The sequence below is a fragment of the Zonotrichia leucophrys genome, chromosome 4 (assembly GCF_028769735.1).
Source record: "Zonotrichia leucophrys gambelii isolate GWCS_2022_RI chromosome 4, RI_Zleu_2.0, whole genome shotgun sequence".
NCBI lineage: Eukaryota > Metazoa > Chordata > Aves > Passeriformes > Passerellidae > Zonotrichia > Zonotrichia leucophrys.
In genome coordinates this window covers 8,282,183-8,305,276 of record NC_088173.1, presented here as the reverse complement: position 1 = coordinate 8,305,276, position 23,094 = coordinate 8,282,183, and the positions used below count along the sequence as shown (strand labels likewise).

Genomic DNA, 23,094 nt, shown 5'->3' with positions numbered 1-23,094 from the left:
TCATAAAGGTTTAAATGAAGCTTAAAACCACAGCAAGTATTATTGTCACATCCATCCCCTTTCTGTCCTTTCCCCTCCCCAGCGGGGAAACAAAATCACCAGAGCATTACCATAATCTCACTTCAGAGACTCTATTTTTTATATTTATTTTAAGAAAGAAAAAAAAGGGCAGAGAATTATTTCATTTTTAAATCTCTACTCCTCAGTTTTCTCTGTGCTGTGATTTTTGTGTATGACCATCATGGAGGAAAGCAAGAGCTTGCCAGGCAAAATGAGTTAAGTTTTAAAATTAGGAGGGGCAACTGAAGAAGCAACTTCTACAAGGATTTAAACCCTATAAAAGCTCATACTAGTTGCATTTAAATAATGTGACTTCTTTGCTTCTACATAAGAATATTAACAGAGAAACTTTTAAAATATTTCCTCTGCAAGCAGAATAGCAAAGAAACTGCCCCGCATGATCTTCAGAACAAGTCAAGCTAAAGAATTCAAGGACCAGGAGAAAATAAGGAAAGCAGTTCCACCTTAAATCAGTCTCTTCTGTAGACAAATGCTTCCCTTTCCTACTCAAATACACCACAAAGATTCTCCATCTATTTTAACTTCTCACTGACAGTTCTTAGTATCTTGCCAAATCCTTTTGAACTTACTGTCTTCAAATGAGAAGTACAGGTCACTGTACCACTTGTGCAAATGCCCAGTAAATTTCCATATATGCCAAATTTCAATAAATGTTCAGTAAATATCAGTAAATTTCAAAACAGATTAACAATGGGATGAGTTCTCAAAGAGCTTTGAGAACAGACACAGAACACTGGAAAAAAACATCAGGGACTAATAAAACTTCTAAGTGGAAGAAGGGATATGGAGCAAATGCAATACTACCAGACCTGTGGGAATTTATACATGCTGTGAGAGAAAAGGGTAATTAGAACTTCTCTTGCTGCCTTGACCTTAGACATCAGAGAATCCAACTTGTGACACAAATTCATGGTATGCCATACTTGTAGTTCTAAATTTTGTAGAATAATGTGTTAACATGTACCTCTCAATGGCATTAACAGTTACTGAATTACAGAAAACAACTTCTCACTTCAAACATTTTCAAGAACACAAGAACCAGCAGTTAGTCTTAAGTAATTATTTACTACTTGGGATTATGCTTACTGAGAAAGTAAAAACAAAAGTTTCTGGGTTTGCTTTGCAGATACACTTAAGAAAAGAGCAAACATGGAATTCTGAAATTCTGCACAATGCACCTCAAGAATTTGATGTTAACAAATCTCTCATTATCCACATCCTATATAGTGCAGGATATTTACCTGGTGGGGGAATCAGAGGTGGAGCAGTACTGACAGTTGGAGGGGGTGGGAGGAAAGGAGGTGGTGGAAGGTGAGTAGGTGGAGCTCCTGGAGGGAAAAATGGAGGTGGCTTGGTAAAACTGTCTACTTCAGGATTAGAGCGTTCTGAAAGAACCTGTAAAATATCAAACTCTAGTTACAATTGCTTTGTGAAAAGAGTGCAAGACAGGTTTCCTGTCCTTCAGTTACTAAAATAGGAAAGTATCACTTCACATCTAAAGACCCATATTCAGATGGTGTTAAGTTCTACCTGCATACACGTATGTTCAGTGTCCCTTATTTGCCAAGTACCTTTAAAGGTCTAAGAGCACCTTAAATTTGTATAATGGAAAATATTTAAAAATCAATCTGAAAAGCATGAAAACAACCCAAGATCATAAATTACTTAAATACTCTGAGGTCAGATGAAAAACACATGGTAATGTTTTCAATATCAGCACTACAATCCTTTACTATTTTCACTGTTTAACCTCAACCTAAGTTGGCATGGAAATGCAAATGGAGCACCAAGCAACCCTGATCCTTCTCTCTAATTCTTCAGAAGTGTATTTTGTCTGTATAGATTTAGATGCTTTCTGAGGATAATAAAAGTCTAGACTAAAACCATAAAGACTAATCTTGCAATTTTTGGTAAAGTACTACAATATAATTAAAAACAAGCTACTACCAACTATTTATTCCTTCACACCTTATTTTTAAAAGACTGCATTTCTCAAACTGCATACAAGGAGGCTTTCACTTCCAGCATTAGTGTCTGACAGTAATAGGGGGACAAATGGGGAGTTCAAATATTTATCTTTTCACTCCATAAACAAAACACAATCCCACACAGATCTAGCAGAGCCAGTGCTGTCTCCTGGATTGTAAGTCTGCAATATCACTCATTTCTTTTCAGTAAGAGGTATACCAAAACATTTTTGAAATCTATCAATTACTTCATCTTAATATATTTTGGTAACTGCCAAAACTTTATTTCTGGATGCAAAGTTACTTATGTGTTACTCATTCACATACAGTGGTGCTTTAGTCAGAAGCTATGGGGAAAGCAAAAATGTCTTTTAGTCAAAAACAGAATGCAAAACTGCAATGTAAAACCTGTATGTTGCTGTTCTCATTAGCGCGCCGTCGTCCTTCCACCCTGCTGATAGTGATGCTCTGTCCAATCACATCTATTGTGCCAGATATCCGCCTGCAACACAGGACAAACAGAATCAGAAAAGGGGGAAGAAAAAGAAAAGGTGAGAGAAAAAGCCTTATGGACTTCTCTCATTCTAAATGGCAAAAGTTCTTCTTTCTTTTGTAGAAAACACAAAAGACTATTTCTGAAGAACATTAAAGGTGATGTATTTGCTGAACTATGTACAGAACTAAACAATGCAGCAAAAAAGACTTTGATAAGCAAAGACAAAAGCTGACTCTACAGCAGTCTCCTTCCCCCCCATAAAAGACAGTACTTCTGCTTTGCTGTTACAAGAAAACCCCAAACAAAGATCACAAAACTTCAGTAAGAAAAGAATAAATCAAGCAGAACTTTCTCAAAAATCTAACATAAACCAGCTACAAACTATTAATTAGAAGTAATTTCTAAATTGCATGAAACCATAATGAAGGATTCCATGGAAGATCAAAGAAAGATAAGGCAGAAGAAAAAACATTAGCATAAACCAAAACCACGAAAATTCGAAGTATAATCAATCTCTCAAAATCTTCAGTAAATTAACCTTAGAGGAATACACTGACACAAATGAAGTACTCCAGGTATCAGACCAGACAATATGACAAAATATGACAAAATATGAATGTCATCTACTAAAACTAAAGCCTGATGTTTGTGACAACTATTTTGAATCACTATTTTGAATCACTGTTTTGAAGAGAGTAACAATGTAAAGTATAGTGACCATTTCTGTTTGCAGCCCTAAAATGCCAGAAACCAAGGTTTATAGAAATTGTATAATTTTTATGCAGATATAACAAAATCTGTCAGCATAAGAGTTATAAAAACCAGGTTGGACTAAGGCCTTGAGCAACCTGGTCTAGGGGGAGATGTCCCTGCACATGGCAGGGGAGGTTGAGCTAAATGATCCTTTAGGTCCATTCCAACCCCTTAACATTCTATGATTCTACCTGCTCTGCAGGCCACTGTTGACTTCTAAAAGAGGTTAAAAAGTAGGATTCACCTGGGTCAACTTTGTTAGAAAATGAGCAATAAAACAACAGTGCTCATGGCTGAGAGAAACAAAGGTACAAAATCCATGTCTCAGCTGTAGGATTTTTCAGATTTTCATTTGTGGTTTCACCTATAAGGGAAACCACTGTAGATAAAACTGATAATTTTTACCAAGAGCATGATACAGAACAGTAAAAGACTGGAAAGAACCCTCCTGAAATTTCCACAGAAAACAAATCCATAGAAAGAAAAAAATATTTCTAGTTTCAGGAGTTCTTGTCTTTTTTGCATCTAGTGTACTACTAACCACACAAATACAAATATTAGGGAGAACAACTGTAAATTGGAATTATAGGCTCAGAGTTCTGCCAGACTGATAACTTGGACTCCAATTGCTCAGATACCCAGACTGCAATGCAACTGAAAAAGACACAGCAGACACTAGAGCATGAAGTAACAGTCAGATCTCTCAGAGATTATCTGAATTTTCATAGCAGATTGCATACTGAGGATGATACAAATGCCTGTCCTCTGAGCTTTTTAGTATCTGGGTTTAGAGTTCCCTCCTAGATGTTAAAGTAAGCTTATTAAGCACAACAGTTGAGAGTTTAAAAAAACCAAACAAAACCAGTGTGATGGTACAAGAGTCCGAGAACAAACCTTCAATTAAAGAGTGTATACGTCACAGCAATATATTCTATACAACAATAACAGAAGTGTCAGAAACTCTCTGGACTTATGATACCCCATGCTGGAAGTGAGATTGTTCCAATAATCAACATCTGCTTTTCTAAACTTCCCCAGTGGTCTTGCATGGCCTTCCAGCACTGCTACACTGGACTATTATTTTGCTTTAAGTAACTGAATTGAGAACATAGGTATTATAAAACAGTTGTTAAAACCTATGTTCTCACCATCTTAGTCTTCACTGACAGTGCATTTGTTTTGAGAGTTCTAAGATACTTGTTCTCTTCCATCACTGCTATCTTCTCTTAATTATCTAAACCATATCCTAGAAAACTCATTTTACCTAGCTTCAGTCCTTGTGTATAACAAATGACACTCATACAGCACAAAGTCCCTGCCTGATTTACAGGGCTTCCACTGGGAGTGATGTACACAGCAGAATTAAGACTCTTCCTCTTTTGTCCTGTTTGCACACTGGCAGCAACTCTTAGAATCAGCACTGAAAATACACACAATGTCACCAATGCAAGAGTATGGGGCATTAAAGCAATATATGCCTCAATCATATTACAATAATGTTAATTCTGGTTTGGGAAGCAGCCCAAACACACCACTGCAACATCAAATGAAGCAAACCCAGACTACCAATTAGTTGGTTCCTATGCATCAATTTTCCTGAAATAAACAGTTTCACTTAATTTTTTTAGATTCTGAAGCATATACCTGTGTTCACTCAATCTCAATGAGATTATACTTTATATTTATTATTTAAATAATGCTGTATAATGTTTTGTCCACTGTTCTTCCCAACAACTGCCAAGATATTTTTCATAATGATGGATTTTGCCATCATACCTTGAACTTGACAAATTCTCTATTTCCAAGATTGCAATAACAATTTCATTGAGAATTTCACTAAAAGAGTTTGAAATTGAACAGGAGAAAGCATAGATTCAGTTGCAAACGAAGCAGCAGATGACACCTCCAACCACATGCTAAGTGACACACACATTAAGTCACAGCAAGATGGCACAAGGAGAAACTTCTACAACTCCCTAGACATTGCACAGAGTTGTGATAAGTAGCAGGCAAGACTCAGTTTCTGTCTCAGTGCTGTAAGCAAAGAAAGGGAAGGGCTTGGTCTGTCCCTTACGTGATCGAGGCACCTGGGATACAGATGCATTCCCAAAGGATCCTCTGAAACATAAAAAGGCAAGCCACACGTGTGGGATGCACATGAACCCACAGCAGAGTTCATACAAAGTGTAGCTTGAAAGGAACATTCCAGCAACTCTGAGTTATCTCACTCTAATTAGAGAATGGTTATTTATGAGCTATTTGCACTGAGAATACCACTTCCATGGAGATTAATTCAGAAAGATAACTCAATCTCATTTGGCAAGCTCAGCTTAGATTCTACAGAGCAAAGAGAAAGAGAGGGAAAAAAGAAGAAAAAAAGAAGGCAAACCCAGTTATTTTCCAAGTTCATAGCTTCAAAAATCCCTATCCTTACCACAGATAAAATAAATAAGCTGCTTTTTGGAACACCCCCATATGACTGTTCAGAATCAGACTAACTACGGGATGCCACATTTGTTCAGTAGACTTTATACATAGTATAGTCTAATATGTATGGAATTATAATATGCTTCAATATTTCTTCTTTCTTGTTTTGCTTATGTATTTCATGGTTTATTTTCCTCCTCTTGAGGACAGCCTCAACTTTGCTGAGCTCACCACTTACTGATATGAATAAGAACCTAATAGATTTACTAAAGAAACAATTTGTATGAAAACACACTTTTTTTCAAAATAACACCTGAGTTTCCATCACTTAGTCTTGCAAGGCTGAACTGGTATTTTTCATGGAAATAAAAGATCAGAAATCCATTTTCTTTAAAATATCTTTTTACAGAAAGCCATAAGCACAGATAAAGCTGATAAATATCCCACTACACTGATAAGCTAATTTCTCTGCAACTTCTCTGGAAATGCTTCCAGCAATTTCTCAACAAGGCTATTGCAAATGCCACACAGCATAAAGGCAATTATTTTAAATTACTGAAGGGGCTACATTGCTGAAAATTTTCTGTCTATCTAAAATAAACTCTTACCTAAAGAAAGAAATTAGTCCAACCCCATAAAACACTATCTGGTTATACAGAAGTTAATAATACAGGCACTTAAAAACAGAAAATAGTAGATGCATTATGGGTAAGTCATTTAAGTAGAAATATATATAATCCACACAGCTAATATATATTCTCATTAACCTACTCAGACTTCTGAGCATACAGTTTTCCTTCAAAATCTCTTCTGACCACTTGCTAGAAATACCTTTCTTTACAGAATAATATATTTTAAGCAAGTGTATCCATAGCAGGTATTGTCATTGTAACAACTTACAATTACAGTATTCACACTAAATACATACAACACAATCTATTCTACCAATGGAATGCACAAGTGATACAACTGTCAAAGTGATATGCCACAAAGTGATACCTCAAAATAAATGTCAGGAAGTGACACAGTCATCACACCTGCAAATTTCACACAACCAAATAATCTACACAATGCATTTTTTCTACAACTTTCAACTTAACTACATTTTAATATCCTGGTTGTCAATTACTTCCCAAAGTAGTTTAGAGGTTTTCTGTCCACCACTGAGATGAACAAAGAATTGAAATCTTGTAACAAAACCTATGCTAGATATAGATTTGGAATCCTTACCCTGTGAACAATACATTCCAGTTTGAGAACTCTGTTACAAGAATATCATACATTAGAAGCAATTCAGAAAAGAACATTTTAAAAATAGCTACAAAGTTAGCACAAAGTTTGGAAAACTAATTTCTTTTGACTAAGAAAAACAGATAAACAGAACTAAAATCTACTAAACACAGAGCAGCATAACCTGATAGCTCAGAGAAAAATTTAGGCTACCAGAAGGAATATTCTAGAAGTGAAAAAAAAGTGCAAGCAAGGCTATGATTGACTTCCTCCTGCCCCCCACCCCCCAACTCTCCCCTCCAAGACAAATACATCTGGGTGTTGAACTGACTCTTACAGCATGGAATAACTGAACACAAGTGCCTCTAAATCAGTCACTTATGGATGCAGTGCTAAAGATGGGTCATAGCTCCTCATCTTTAATGGCTGACAACCAAAGTGTCCAATGAACAACCTGTTCTACCTTTCTTACCATTGTTTGTAATATGATGTAATATAAGGGCTTTTAATTTGCACAGAACTAAAACAACTGAACAGGATCACTAAATAACTCAAGTAAAGCAGAAGCATGGAGTCATCCTAAGCCAAGTGCCAGATAACAAACAGCAGTGGCTTAGATACAGAAGACAGAACTCATTAAAGCCTGGGGCTGGGAGAAGGAACTCAGTAAGGAAATACTTTCTCTAATTTTCGAAGAAAGTACAATAAAATATTCAAATATGGAGAAACCAAAGCTGCCTTGCAGGAAAGAGACTAGGTTCCAGGAATTCCTCCACTTGTTAAAGTCATAGCTGTCAGATTCCATCTTGTTGAACTGAAAAAATAAGTTAGTTAAAATACTCATAAGGACCCTAACCAGAAGTATTATGATGGCAAATTTAATTACACACAGAAAACACAGTGTCATAAATCAATAAGTAGATTTTTGTAACTGTCTTGTTACTTGGTCCTGCTGTTTTTTCTCGCCTTTTCTTCTACTTTCTCCCAAAGAGCCAAGAAGGTAGTATAGGATTCCTGTATGATTATGGTAAATGTGATAAGGATATCTCTACCCTTCATTTTACCTGTTACAGAAATATATTTTCCTTTTTTTTCTACAAAAATTGTAAACTTCAAAGACATAGAGGTAACAGTACAAAGAGTTTTTTGGTCATGAGTTACAGCTAACTGACCTGTTTGAAGGAATTCCTGATTTAAATAAGGCAGGAGGAGATGTGAAATCAGGTTTGGTCGACTGCACTGCCAACTCTTTCTCCAAATTTCCAGTTCTGCCTTGCTGTACCTTCAAAATAATGTTTCATCATTAGTTTAATCTTGCAAGTACAGTAGCTCCAACATTCAACAAAAACACAGTCAATACCAAAAGAAAGTAAGTCCAACTTTATTCAGAATTTCAAAAACTCTCACCTCTGCACAACAAGCAAAATAATGTATCTTTTCGTGAGATATTACTTAAGTACTATGTTTGATATATATATATATATATATAAATCAATATGCCAGAGAATGAATTGTTATAGAAGATTAGACAGCATAAATATTTATTTTCCAAGCACTTCATTTGTACATGAACAGACCAAACTAATCTTCCTGAAGAATTTCCTGTATGAACCAAATTACACCTTGATTTTTAAAAGAAAGACACTTATTGAAAAAAAACTTTTCATAATCAAAACAAAGATATCTAACAAGCCTGCTATCCACTACCAGCAAACCATGAGACAAGAAACTTGAATGGATTCTCCATCTCCCTCACTGATTGTGAGATCTAGTAACCACTTAATTTCTTAGTCATACCAGGAAGTCATCTCATATCTGGGTTGTGCTAACTGCAAAAGACTTTTCATTAGTTCAGACTGAATACTTCAGAAACACCCTGCTGTTGCTGAAGTACTGCAAAATTCCAGACACTTCTTTTATTCAAGACACCATTAAAGCTATACAAAACCTTTGGTGGAAGTACATCAAGTATTGTTTTGTTCAGCAGCAGCTACACGTGAAAGAAAAACCTGTATGGGTTAGTATTAAAGACAAATATACAGTGATTCAATTTTTAAAGTCCCTCCCACTGTAGCAGCTACACCACTCTGTGTAGCTAGTTCACTCATGCCTTGTATAAGCTGTGATCTCACAGCTTGTAGGCAATTGAACTATTATGTTTCTGCAAAACCTCACTTCTAAACATGGGCACATCTTTTCCAAACCCATAAAAATGTGCATAAATAGTTAAAATTCATTAAAAATTGAATTAATGTTTCCTATCCAGAAATATGAGTGGAAAAGGTCAAAGTATTTATCTGAAAAAGACTTCTACAAATTAATGAGCAATTGGAAAATGTAGGAGACATTCTTGCTAGTTACAAGAGAGTAATATAAAATACATGGAAATATAATGGGAATTACATGAGACTGTTTCAGAAGAGAAGGAAAAAAGTTAATGAAATGAATAATTACACGTAAACTCCTTTTAAAACACGACAAACTCTTACAACACCATTATTACCAGTACTGTTTGATCACCAGAGTCAGTACTGAGCTGGAAATAGGGGAAGTTTTGGGTTGGACTACTTATCCTTTTTCCTTCAGAACATTTCAGAAAAGTTTGAGATTACAGTCAGTTGCAAAGTGTAACTCCTACTGTCCACTATTTCTACTGTCCCACAGTACTATTATAATGATACCTGAGAAAGGTATAAAGCCCCAGAAACCTTCTGATCCATTCTTGCTAGAATAAAATCAAAATAATTTAATATCCTCAAGTAGCAAGTAAGAGAAAAACACCTGTCTGCAATTGACAGTTCTGTATCTGCAATTGACAGGAGTACACAGGAGAAAGAAACCGTTCCAAGTCACTTCAAAGACAGTTCAAGAACAAAAATGACTATATATTAAGAATAGGTAAAATATATAACCTTTGTGGTATAATTTTAAGTTTAGTATCAAAGACATAAATGAGAAACTGAGAAAATAAAAATAAAGTTGAATCCTTAAGATAAATGCTGTCATGCCTTTCTCTTCTCTGAAAACCAGGATTTCTGAATGGAAAAATTATTATACATAACTCAATTAATTGTTAGCTAACCCCAGAAGAGCAACACAAAAATATGGAAGATTGATTTTCTTATCAGAACTGTCAAGGATAACTGTTACAAACATTGTAGTAAGAGCTACAATGCCACAGGAAAAAAAAAAACATGCCATAATCTACAAAAGCTTCCCCACCACATCTGCGCAAATCCTTTAATCTGCACAAATGAACATACTACAACTACAAATAAACCATCACATCAAGAAAAATTAATTTCACTGGGAAATTAGTTAGTTCACCAGGCCACTAACTCACATGCTTGCAGAAGAGTGATGAACAAAGCAACACTTTTTAATCCACATTTTGTGACACACACAGAAAGTCACTGATGTAGCATGAGAGTATGAAATAATGGCTGCGTCCATATCAGTTGTTCTTCTATCAGTCTGTGCTGGCATGGGAAGCAATACCCAAGAAAAATGAGAGCAACCAACAAAATTTTACTAAAATTCACCTTTAAAAGATGGTATCTGCCATCGAGAATCTCTGCACTTGGTCTTAGTTCCATAGCTTTGTCTTCAGCCTAAGTTAAATAACACATTGCCCATTAAGATACCATACAATTCTGAAATGATGGGCCACAGTCTCAATAAAGGTACAGATGCAATCTAGCTGTAGCTGTCTGTCACACTATCCACACAAACTGCCAGTGAAGCAACACAGTAACACTCAAGGTTCAGGGAAGGGAGTCAGGCGCAAACTCTAACAAATCTACCGAACTGGGCAGAACAAGCTTATGACTCACAAGCAGCTTTACAGGGAAAAAAACATGTACAATACAAAAAAATCACTATTTACCGTGATTTTATTTGTGGTTGAAGTAACTGGCAAAATTTCAAGACCCATTCGTATTCTCTTTTGTTTTTCACAGTAAGCTTTCCAGGTATCTTCATTGAAGCCATAGTTAAAATAATCTGAGAGATCAGCCCCTTTAAACAGAGAAGCATAGGTTTTTTAGGACACTACAAAGTTCATCCTTCCTCCACTAAACATATATACACACCTCTACTTAGAGCATCAAAACTGATCAGGTATTGATCTAAAAAGCACAACTGAAATGTACAATTCATCAATAGACAGAGTACTCATTGCTAAGATTGTAAACCCATTAAAATTTAGTCAGAAACATGAACTTGCCTAGCATCATGAAGTGGGGACCAAGGGTAGAGAATATCATGGGATATTATAATCTCCCACATCTTTACAACAAGATAAATATAAGATCTATAGATTTGCTTTATGTTCAGTGAAGAACCACTCCCTTTTGTTTTGCTAGTTCTGTATTTGACTTCTCACTTTGTTTTGGCTCCTAGTTTCATGTGATGCCATGAAGTATTTTTAGGGTAAGAGAGAACAGTTGTAACTCAAATATATAGAATATATTTAATACAGCTAACATTTCAAACACCAGATAATCATCAAAGGCTTCTCTATTTTCCATTTTGCAGACACTATTTGTACTACCATAGCAATGCACAAACACAAGAAAAAAACTATATGCAGCAGCAAGATGTACTGGTACTAAAAAACCAAATCAACGCTGGTAAAATTAGACAAGCCTGGACAAACCACTTGAGCCAATGAGACAAAACAGAGGAGACTCATGGAAAGTCTTTGCAGCAAGTCCCAGTTTCTTATTCAAAGCTTATGGATGTCTATGCATGAACACAACATAGCACAGGAAGTTACATTTCACCATTCTTCATCCTTAAACCAGCCAGAACTATTTTGTACATTTTGCTTTGTCTAGTGTTCCATGGCACAGAGCAAAGGCAGAAATCTCCACAGGAACACAGATTTCCAAGGAGAGCTCAGGATACACATGTATTTAAAAAATGGCCTATCTCTCTTGACATGTGATGGAGATGTATACTAACAAACATGGCACACTCATGCACTCTGTGGCACAGCAGGAAGGCAACAAGTAACATAGTTGCTTTTTCCAAATTATGCTGTACAGTACCTCTGAGGGATAGGTAAGATGACAACTACATGCACTCAACAGAAACAGCTATTAAAATAACCTACTGAACACCTATGTATCAGTGAACATAAACCAGACATTACCTGGCTTTCTCCAAGGTTTATCTTCAAAGGAATCTAAATCTACTTCCAGAAGTGGCACACCATTAATACTCCCTGGTGCATCTAGATCCAGTCCCTTAACTTTTGCACCTGTGAAGAAAAGTTAATTAGAGCCTTCTGTCTCTACCAAATGGAATTTTATCAGGACCATTACACTTAGAATAATAAAAAATAAATTAAAAGCTAGAAAAAATTATCAATAAGTTTTAAAAGAAACAATTATTTTCTTAATCCAAAACAATATCCAATATGTTTTGGTTTTTTTTACTAATATTACTGAGCAAATTTTCTTACCAGAAGATCCATAAGCTCGTCCTCCTGCCTTAATATTGAGATTCACAGGTGCTGCTCCATAACTTCAAGAAATTAACAAAAACCGGAATTAGACAAAGAAAAGTTTTAAACCAGAAGAAAACACAAAACAAGAGATAGCTAGATCCAGAAACATATTGGACCCAGGCTCAATCACCATCCTGAATCTCTAGCTTTCCAAGCTGGTAACTGTAAAGGTAAAGAGATCAGCCTAGGAGGAAGAGAGAGTACCTTTCTATGCTCAGTAGCAACTTCTCCAACTAATAAACAGTAGTGAAGCAAGTTCCAGTCACTCTTCCTGAGTTGAAAGGATAAAGACCTTGATAGAAACAAGAATGGACAGAACCAGAAGAAGAGAGAGAAAGGAAAAATGCAGTTCATTTAGGGATACAGATGACAGTCTGGGGATTAGAGTAAAAACAAAATAAATTAAAAAAAAGGAAGGGTTTAGATGGATCATTTTATCTTTTCATAATCATTCCATTTAATCTGTACAGAAGTGAAAAATACAAGCATTTATCTAAAATGACTGAAGTGCTGTTTCAATGTACTTCTAGTAATCATCTATCCTTGTAAACAACAGAAAAGTATGCAATTTTTCACTTTCTAAAATACTTGAGATCTTTCTTCAAAAAAAACTTGGAAACCTAACTACTGAATAGATCTAACTACCTTAGGAATCACAGTACTGTTCATTTGTAACATTAAGAGCTAGCTCTCCCTACCATTTGTGTGTAATGTAACTTATCCTCACAGGTGACCCATATACATCATGAGATTTGCATATAATCAGAAGGTCAGGGTATGGTTTACAGTATCCACTTCCATGCAGTGCTAGTTTTCTTTCAAGTGCTACAACAGCATAAAAACCAACACAAAACAATTTAACCTTCTGATCTGCCACACTGTATTTGTGCATGATTTTCTGAAACAAATCTCTTAGGATTTTTAAACTGCAGTTGACTACTATATGGAAAACTGTTTAATCCTATAAAACAGACTTGTTCTACTACAGTTGAAATGTACAATGTTCCATTTGTTTTAGATTTCTGCTCTTCTGTGAACTTTGTGTCTAATTCACCCAGAAAAGAAGATTTTTCAGAAGACAGGCATTTCTATGTAAAACTTTCTGCTCTAATTAGACTTAGGATCACCTGCTCATTGTTCCTGCATACATGGAAAGAGCATCAGCAAATCACTGAGAATATAAATCTAGTTTTGCTTTAGTACCACAAAGCTGGAAGCCACTGCCTAGACCACAAGAACACTGCAAGTTACTGAAAGCAGAAAAATAAAGAACTGAAAGAATTGGCGCTTCTTCTATTACATTCATTTGCACATTATTTTAGAACATGAAACACTGAAAGTTTAAAAAAACTATGTTTCAAACAGGAGTATACCACCTTCATTCTAAAGTTAAAAACACGATACACATGAGTCAGACCCACCTGCAGACCTGTCATAATTTAAGAAATGGCACCCTAGCAACTCTGGTTTTAATAGGCATAAAAATATTGGCATTGCCAAGAAAAACAAGCAAACCATGTCCCTCAGCAAATTTCCATTCAATGAAAAATATTATTTCATAATTTTGGGTAAAATTAGCACTGTACGAAAGTGTTCAGTAAAAATAAGCCCTTTTGCAAGATCAGTATAAATGCACAAACAATGATCTTGAGAAATAATCTCCAGAGACTCACAGTTTCATCCTTAAGTAGATTAAAATCTTATTTGAGAACATCAATTGGGATTGAAACTACAAAGGTCTAATTAGAACTGTATCCATTACAAACAGGATGAGGAACAAACACTTCTCATGTTCTTGCCATTCTATCCTTTGCAACCAAAATGTCACTGTCACAGTAACGACCCCAAAAATGCTAGATAACATAGCCATTCCCTAATAAGAAACAACTCACGCATTTAAAAATTTAATACAATTATTTCTCAAAATCTGAAAACACAATTTAAACTTATATAGAATTCTTCCTTGCACTCCACTAGTTTCATTTCACTTGTTTTCAAGCCATTGTATCATTAAAAACATTGTTAAAGAACTAACAAAGTTCTTAATTGACAGTAATTGTGCACACAATCTGCCATTTTTGGCAAGTATTAAATGGCAAATATTTGGAAAAGAATTAAAAAAATATTAAAAATATCAATATTAAAAAGGCAAATAAATTACAAGCATTAAAGAGACTGCATTTATAATTAAATATCATCTCAAATGTTTCCTCAGTTAATGTTTGCAAATAACTTACCTAAACTGTGGAGCTCCTGTCTTAATATCCCCTATGGTGACTTGAACATCATCTTCATCATCATCACTATCACTATCACTGTCATCCTCAGCCTCTGCCACCTTCTATAAAAGAAAAAGTCATTTCTTAGACAAAAAGCAGTCACTTACCTTCACAATGGAAATACAATCCAGACAAAACCATCCATTCTAGAAAGCTTTGAAAGAAGAAAATTCTCCTCTTCCTAGACATTAGAACTGAGTAGCATTAACAGCAAATTCAGGAGGTTACAAGTATCTGAAACATCTGGATCAAAATAGAGAAGTGTCTTTAATACTAGGTTCAGTTTCTCAAGCATAAAAGAGTTTCCACTATCTAATATCCTCCTTCCCTCTATCTAGCTCATACACACTGGTTCTATTCTTACATTGTCATTCAGGACAGGACTAAAAGATATGGAAGACTAGCTTCTTGCCATCATCAATTATATACTCAGCATAACTCAAGTAAATGTTTCCCCAGCTGATGATGAACATTGGAGAAATCTATTTAGTTCCTTATGTAAGTACACTACATAAAATACTTGAGACATTTCAGCAAACGGACTGAAAAATCAGATGCGAGAGCACGCTGTATGCTGTATGACACACGGAGCGTTTTAGGCTCCAGACAAGCACTAAACATGTCCCTACTACATAGCAATGAGCAACTCATTACTTTTTTTTTTTTTTTTTTTTTTAGATCTGTTTTTTTTCTCCCAATGAACATCACTCTCTTTTTTCTATGCAGAATTCAATAACCACATATTAACCAGTCAGTTCTTCACAGTTAGACCTTGATCTCACTATCTTGATTAACTTTGTATCATCAGAAAACTCCTAATTTCACAACTTAGCTCTTCTCCAAGAAAATACATTAAACAGCACCAGTTAAGCATAAAATTCCAGAGAATCCTCCCTGGAAGTGGCTTTTCTTTACTGTGAAAATAGAACCTTGACCTCTACCCTGTGTTTTCTATCTATTACAAACCAGCTAAAATCAGTTATCCACATAGGGATCATTCTGTAACTGCACAGAGAAATTTTAAAAATCCTTTGGCGAGGAACTTCTTCTAAAACTTTGTGGAATCCAAATGAACTTTTCAACCAAATCACCCTTATTCACATATTGGAATTCTTCAGCAAAAGGCTGAACTCGTGGAAGCCAAGCTGATTCTGCCCTAGCAGCCTTCAGTTATCCATGCACAGCTGGGTTCCAGCCCTTGTCTACTATACCATCTATCAAGTTGCCTGTACATTAAAAAAAAAAAAATCAACAAAAATCAACAGCTCCTTAGAAAGTAAGATATTGGAGGGCTGTTCATCCTCACTACACAACATTAATATAATTTCATAATAATGAGGCGTCTATTCTTGGGGTAGGGAAGATGGGGCAAGTCTAGATCAGCATGGGTATTCTGTAAATGACAGCTGAAGACAGTCTTTCAATTCCACATGGCTGAAAAGTGCAAATTCACCACTCATCAGGCAACCCACACAGATGCCACTACAAAGGCATCAAACAGGAAATAAAATTTTGTTTGGACAATGTACCTTTTCAACCAAAACCCACTTCACTTATAAGCAATGATTTTTTAGTTCCCTCTGCACAGAAATATTCACCTGCTCCTATTCCATCACCTTGAACAACATCCATTTTTCTAAGCTGCTGCTAAACATTCATGGACACCATTTATCATTAAGTCCTCAATTTTGTGGAGATATTCTAATGATAACCTAACAATGCCAGGCTATATATAGATTTAAAAAATTTAAAACATGCAAGTAGAAGAAAATGGGAGCCTGTAAGGATTTCCAGAAATACAAACACTTTTGATGCACTTTATGTAGCTTTTCAGTTTAAACAACTGAAGTAAGTTTTAAGATTTTAATAACTTCTTCCCCAATTTTAAATAAACTGTAATGCCTTTCATAAATAAAGTGTTAGAGTTACTGTAAAAAAAGTACTTCCCTAAGAGGCCAGTCCTTGAAACTTGCACAAATATCTCAATAATGGTTTCTACATAATTTAAAGTTATTTCTTGGAGTACATAAGTCAAAAAGTCCCACTGAAGTAAAACTACAATCTTCACATAGAAGTTCTCATAGTTAAATTTTTCCCATTCACAGTAACCTGAATCCTTTAACCAACACAGCAACTGCAAATTCAATTTCTTGGTCCTTTCCATCATCATACTAACACTGATGTTATCAGACATACCAAACATTGAAGACCACTCCAAATAAGTGTTACATTGCCTCTGAAAGGCATGTGTAATTCATCTCTTGGTTCACACTTTCACATAGTTTTGCAAATCCTCCTTGTCTATCATATCCAAAATAAGAAAAATCATCAGAGGACTTTATTTTCACATCACTGAGAAAAAACAAACCACCATTTTGAAAAGGATGTCTCTGAGAAAAGAGAGGTGTCTTCAAGCACCGTCTTTCTGTCCCCCCCAAAAAAACCTACAAGTACTATTTATTTATTTTCTGTAAATTAGATTTAAGAATTGGACTTAACTGGAAAATTGATTTCCTAATTTAGTAATTTCTACAGTTTCTGCAGCTCACAAACACATTTTAGAAAAAAAAAGTGCACACTTAGGCATTAATTCATTTAAATATAAGTCCTAGTCAAATTATGGATTCCCAGAAAGTCATTACATCACAACATTTTAAAACAGTATTTCAAAAACACGTTTAAAACTACCGTTTTCACAACGCCATTTTCTGCAGCTTCCTCTTCACTTCCAGGTGGGGGTGGAACGCTTAAACAAAAACAAACAGGAAAAGGTGAAACTAGGTATTTATGCACATGCTATTTCACAGGTATCAGCTAATGATGAAAAAAAGCTTTGCTTCCTCATTCCAGATGAAAAGCCAAAACTCCAGTTGTCTTCAGCATTGATTAAAAAACAAAGCTGACTTCTTAAAAAAAACAAGGTGAATATAACTTTATATTAGCAATATTTTGCTATTATAAATCATACTAACTGGATGTTCATAGAATAGTTGGATGCAATGAGGCATTACACTTGGATCTTTCTTTGAAATCAAACTGAAATACTTTGTAACTTATGAATGGAGAATAAGCTGTTTGATTTTTTTTTCCCTGCAGACTGACACTTTTCAAAGACATAATGGAAAAAAAAGCATTTAAACACCCACAGGTAATGTGTCACTAAACAGAATTCCCATATCAGCATTGTGAAATTTCCTTCTCCCATATGGAATAGTTACAATGCAATGACTAATTCAATTATATCTAACTGTAGACTGAGAACTGTAAAAATTTTAAAACTACTGGTCCACCTGAAAGAATGAGTACTGTGACATCCAGGCACATGAGCTGTCTCACTGAGCCTACACAGGGCTGTTTCCTACACAGTGATATTTTAACTTCCACAGTCCCATTAGCTGTTAGGATGCTGCACCACAAATAGCAGAGTAAGTAGGGAGCCATCTAGAAACAATATTCTTTCACTGAAAAGGTATTTGTGAAACAGTGTACAACTGGCAATTTTCATTGAATAGAATGAATCTAACCCCATACTCTGTTGGCAACACACCCGTGAGTGCTGCACCCAACACAGCCCAGCTTTTGCCTCAGGGTTCAAGCCTGATCATTTCACTTCATCACCTGGTAAAATGACAGACTAGGTACAGAACCTGAATAACACATCACAATTTCTGTATATACAAACAACGCCAAATCTGAGAGGCCAGAGACCAAAACTTTTAACAGCTGAACTGTCCCCATACTTTCACAGCTCCCAACAAAATTTTAAGATGGGTAAGTTAGTATTTGTTATGCTTTTTGTCCAAAACTGCATGGTGACAGCCAAATGCCAAGCTAGACACCATTGACCAGAAACTGGAGTACACTTTCTAAAAATCATTTTAGCCTCCATGCAAGTAATTTTCCTAAGTAACAATAGTAGTGACAAACATGCCAGGTCAAGAGAAGGTAACTGAACATAAGGAATCAACTGATATGGAATAGCTTCTAAATAAAGAGCAAATAAATAACTAGAACTCTTTGTCCTGGAAGAGACAAGATTCAAGACAAATGCAAGAGAGCCCTAAAAACCAGCTAAATGACATGGAAAAAGTCAAAGAAAACAACTCTGTTTCTTATACTTCAGAAATAATGGGAATCAAATAATCACACCTCTAGCTGCTTCACAATGATATCATTTATAGTCATGTGGTGGAGGTAATTACTGCTTTGTCACTCTGTGCTTGTCAAAGCTGACATGAGTTCAAAGGAGCAACTGAGCAAGCTTACGAACAAGCAGTCCACCAAGGGTAGCCAAATGCAAGAGCTCTCACTGAAAAAATGGAAACAACTACAGAAAACAACAATGTATGTTTTCACAAATTGATTTTCACTTTATTTGTTTAATATACCTTGACAATCAATAATTTCCATATTTTACCAATTATGAGATTTCCTTCATTTAGCACAAGTGACTGATTCCCTTTTCCAGTCATTTCTAATTACTAATCTCCATTAACTTTGTTAGATTTCCAAGGGAGCATCTTTGTGCCCTCATACAGCTCTTCGTAACTCAAGCAGGTTCCCCTCAGATACTTCCAAAGCTTTCCTAAGTTTCTCTAAGTTTCTTTGAAATACTGTCTTACTGGTTAAAAAAAACCTAACCATGCTAACCCTGCAAGCCTAAGCACATGTGATCTGTACATCAGACTACCTGGTAATCTTCCACTGCTTCCTTGTATTGCTGCTTTTGCAACTGCACTGCAAACTCTTTGGGAGACAGGATGTTTTTCTGTCGCTAAATTATCCCAAGCAAGTCCTGATCCATCATTAAGACCACAAAGCACAACAATTACAAAAATAAAAGACCTGCTGGCATTCTGTGAGTGGTTATTGCTGTCCATACAGTTAAACTAACTCTCATACTTAAGTGACCCAATTTCACAGGTACAGCCATTTCAAAGAACAGCAAAGTCCAAATATACTATCTTAAGGACACTTTCAAAGACACCAGAGTGGGTTCAGGTCCTACCAGCTTTGAAAGTTGGTAGGAGCTGGAAAGAAGAACGTAGTGAACACAGGTTTTGTGCAGCCAGGCTACAGGGCTTCCAGTTGTCAGGATACTCACCTAGATTTTTCTTCCTCTGGTCTCTCTGCTTCATTTTCATCTACCATAAGAAAAAAGAAACACAATATTTAATAAAATCCCTAGGGTATCAACTGTGACAGATTACCTTGGGATGTAGAATATTAGGCAAGTCTTTAGAGACATATTGACTATTGAGACATATGCTTAACATTTCAGTTGTGAAATCAGTCGAGCAGACCCCTAAGCAATTACAGTGCTCCACACTGACAGGTCCACCACATGGGCAGGGTATAGTTTATATGATTCATTAACATCTGAACATAAAGATAGTCCCTAAAGTTGTATAAAAAGTTAATACAAAAAAGGTTAAGCTTCTTTCAGTATTTCAACGCCGGGAACTCGGGCAGGAGAGCAGCAGGGAGAGCTCGGCGGCCCCAGGGTGCCTGTGGGGCAGGGACACCACGCGGGGCTCCCGCCGCTGAGGCCCAGCACGCCTCGGCCTGCGCGGCCCGGGCTGAGGGCCCGCGGCACCGGCACCGGAGACCGGGGAAGGGAAGGGGCCGGGAGCCGTCGCCCCCGAGGGGCTGGCCGGGAGGAGAGAGGGGGCTGAGCAGCCACGGGGACGGCGGGACCGGGGGACCTTGTTTAGCGGCCCGGCGAGGCGGCTCACGGCGCGGCCTGCGCACCCCCGCACGGCCCCCCCGCCGCGGCGGCGCCGGGCCGGCCCGCTGGGGAGGCGGGCTGGGCACGGGGGTCGGGGAAGGTCCGTACCGCCATAGAGCCACTCCTCCTCCTCGTCCCCGGCGGCCCCATCGGCGTCCGCCGACAGCCGCTCCGCCTCGCCGGTAGACATGGCCGCCTCCCGCGGGACGCGCGGGCCCGGCCCCGGCAGCGCCTCCCTCCGCCGGCCGCCCCGCCGCGCCGCCCCCGGGCTCCCCCGGCGCCTCGGACCGCGGCCAGGCGCTGCACGGGCGGGCGGCTGCGAACGCCCAACCCGGCCTCTCGCGGAGGATCCGCCGCCGCCGCCGCCCGGCGCTTCCCCTCCCCCCGCGTGAGTGACACGCACAGGAAGCGGGCCCGGCCCGGCCCCGCGGCGCCCCGGGCACAGGCTGCGGGGGGCGGCCCGGTCGGCCCGGCCCCGGCACTGCCCTCCCCGCCGAGCCGCCCGGGCACCGTCCGTGCGCGGCCACTCACCGCGCCTGTGCTTTCGCCGCTCTCCCGAGGCGCGCTGCGAGAGCCGCCTTCCCTTCCTCTCGCTGCCGTTTGCTCTCGGCGGTCCTTGTTCTCTCCCGCCTCCCTGGACGGCCGTCCGTCCCCTCTGCAGGGATCACCGGCAGCATGGCGAGCTCCTCGAGAACATCCCTGCCTATCTCCAGAAGCAGGACTTGGCTAAACACACGTACACTCCAGTGCCGTGCATCTGCTGGCGGCTGATGGCAGCTGCTGAGGGCGCGTAACCGCGGGGTAAACACGCCGTGCCTCTGCTAGGACTGTCCCTGGCCTCAGCGACTGTCCCAGCTGGACGTGGGATTTTAGGTTTAACAACTCTTCATAGATATTTTTTTCCTCCATAAATTTCCTGACTTTGTTTTTAGGTACAATAAGGATTTAATATTTGTAGTGTGCCGTGAGTGTCACAACGTGTTTCTATGTTCGAAGTGTTTCTATAAATTTCATTAATTCTATTTTAAAAGCGATGGGGAGTAGTGAGCCATTTTTCCTGGTAATTTGCTCACTTTACATCTGTGAATGCTAGACAACCGCAAGATGCATTAGAAAGGTTAAGTACCAACAACTGTCCAAATAAGTTTCAACCAGTTGTGTGTACAAATGGAGCTTGTGGTGTTTCAGGATGTATGTGAAAACTAAAACAGGGACCTGATTTTTCACAGCAGGTCAGTTTGGGAAAAATCAGACTGGAGGCCTTGACTGTAACATAAACACAGCTCTCAGTGAGGAGAGCTTATTTGAATTGCCTGCTTAGAGAAGCTTGTTAGAAAGTTTCATATACGGCATGACATTTCACATGAACAACCAACCACCAAAATTTTTTTTCACCTAAAATTAAATGTCTGAGTATTGTGTACAGGTAATGAATTAGTGGTGTAATTGGGTAGGTTTTCATCTTGCTATTTCCTATTTTTTATGCAAATAGTTGTGGAGTCAGCAAATGATTTTCCACCATTGAGTCACTTGTTTCTCATAAGACAAATGTGTATAAGTAGTACCTCTTCATAGACATCAGTGTCTGAATTTTTATTCCTGTTTTGTTTACTTTGCCATTTAACACAATTCTGGCTGGCATTAAATGACGCAGCTGAATTCACATAGTTTCCTTTGGCTGCAGACACAGAAGGAAGGAAGGAAGAAAGAAAGAAAACCACAAGAAGAGTAGGCTAAGAACAAAAAATATTTTCAAATACTTTGATGCAGATCATCCAAGCAGTTTTCCTTGTAGAGACCTTTAAAGAGAAATCACAGAGAGCTGGTGGTGATGGAAAACCCAGTTTGAACAGTTGTGGCCTGTAAAAGCTGTTTCTTCTAAGGCTTTGAGTAGCTGAAAGGTTGAAGACAGAACTCATCTTTGCAAGCTGCATCACCATCTTCACTCACATGTTACACCCCAGAAACCCACAAATAATACCAAATTTATGGGAACCCTTGAGTAGTACTTCTGACGCAGTAGTTGTCACCTTGCACAAGGGACAAAATAAGCTGTAAAAACTACTTAGATAATTTTGTTCTGTAATTTAACCATTGTACTTTAAACTGATTAACTTCATTTTGTCTTCCAGCAAGTAATTTTTGGTTTTTTCAACACTGGCTAGTTGTAATCTATACAGTATTAATAAAGTAAAAAACTATTAGCTTTCTTTAAAAAGCATCTGATGTTTTGACAATAATATCTGAAAAAAACCCTTTCAACCTTTTAAAAGAGGTCAGCCCCTCCACCCCTTTTCTTTAATGGTTTTAAAGGTAAATAACCCCTTTTAAATTGTTGGGCAAGCCATAATTTGTCTAGATTTTGTCTGTGGCACTCAACCATAAAGCAAAAACTCAGAGATACATAATCTCTGAGGTAATTCAGTCTGAGAGACGGATAATTCTACTTGTTTATAAACTCAGGGGCCCAGTTTTAATTATCCCCCATTCTTTCTTAGTGTTCATTTTTCAAATCAAATAGTCAAGAAGGGCATTAACTTACATATTTTTCTAGCATCATGAAGCTATATGCCCTAAGGTTAAAATAACAGATTGGTGCTAGAATAGCACAAAGAAAGGGA

At 37.7% G+C, this 23,094-nt stretch overlaps 1 protein-coding gene across 2 annotated transcripts in view; it reads right to left on the bottom strand.

The window, feature by feature from the left end:
- FIP1L1 (factor interacting with PAPOLA and CPSF1) overlaps positions 1 to 20,804 on the bottom strand; it is a 36,967-nt gene extending 16,163 nt beyond the window's left edge. The window contains exons 1-11 of one of the 2 annotated variants that reach the window (XM_064710401.1): positions 20,582 to 20,804; positions 19,850 to 19,889; positions 17,434 to 17,491; positions 14,704 to 14,807; positions 12,422 to 12,483; positions 12,110 to 12,217; positions 10,841 to 10,971; positions 10,497 to 10,565; positions 8,127 to 8,236; positions 2,457 to 2,550; positions 1,323 to 1,476 (exon numbers count right to left, since the gene is read on the bottom strand). In XM_064710401.1, coding sequence (XP_064566471.1) covers positions 1,323 to 1,476; positions 2,457 to 2,550; positions 8,127 to 8,236; positions 10,497 to 10,565; positions 10,841 to 10,971; positions 12,110 to 12,217; positions 12,422 to 12,483; positions 14,704 to 14,807; positions 17,434 to 17,491; positions 19,850 to 19,889; positions 20,582 to 20,663 — 1,012 coding nt within the window. In that variant the 5' untranslated portion in view covers positions 20,664 to 20,804. The remainder of the gene's footprint in view (positions 1 to 1,322; positions 1,477 to 2,456; positions 2,551 to 8,126; positions 8,237 to 10,496; positions 10,566 to 10,840; positions 10,972 to 12,109; positions 12,218 to 12,421; positions 12,484 to 14,703; positions 14,808 to 17,433; positions 17,492 to 19,849; positions 19,890 to 20,581) is intronic. The other variant, XM_064710402.1, reaches the window with a different exon arrangement.
- Between the last annotated feature and the right edge of the window lie 2,290 nt (positions 20,805 to 23,094).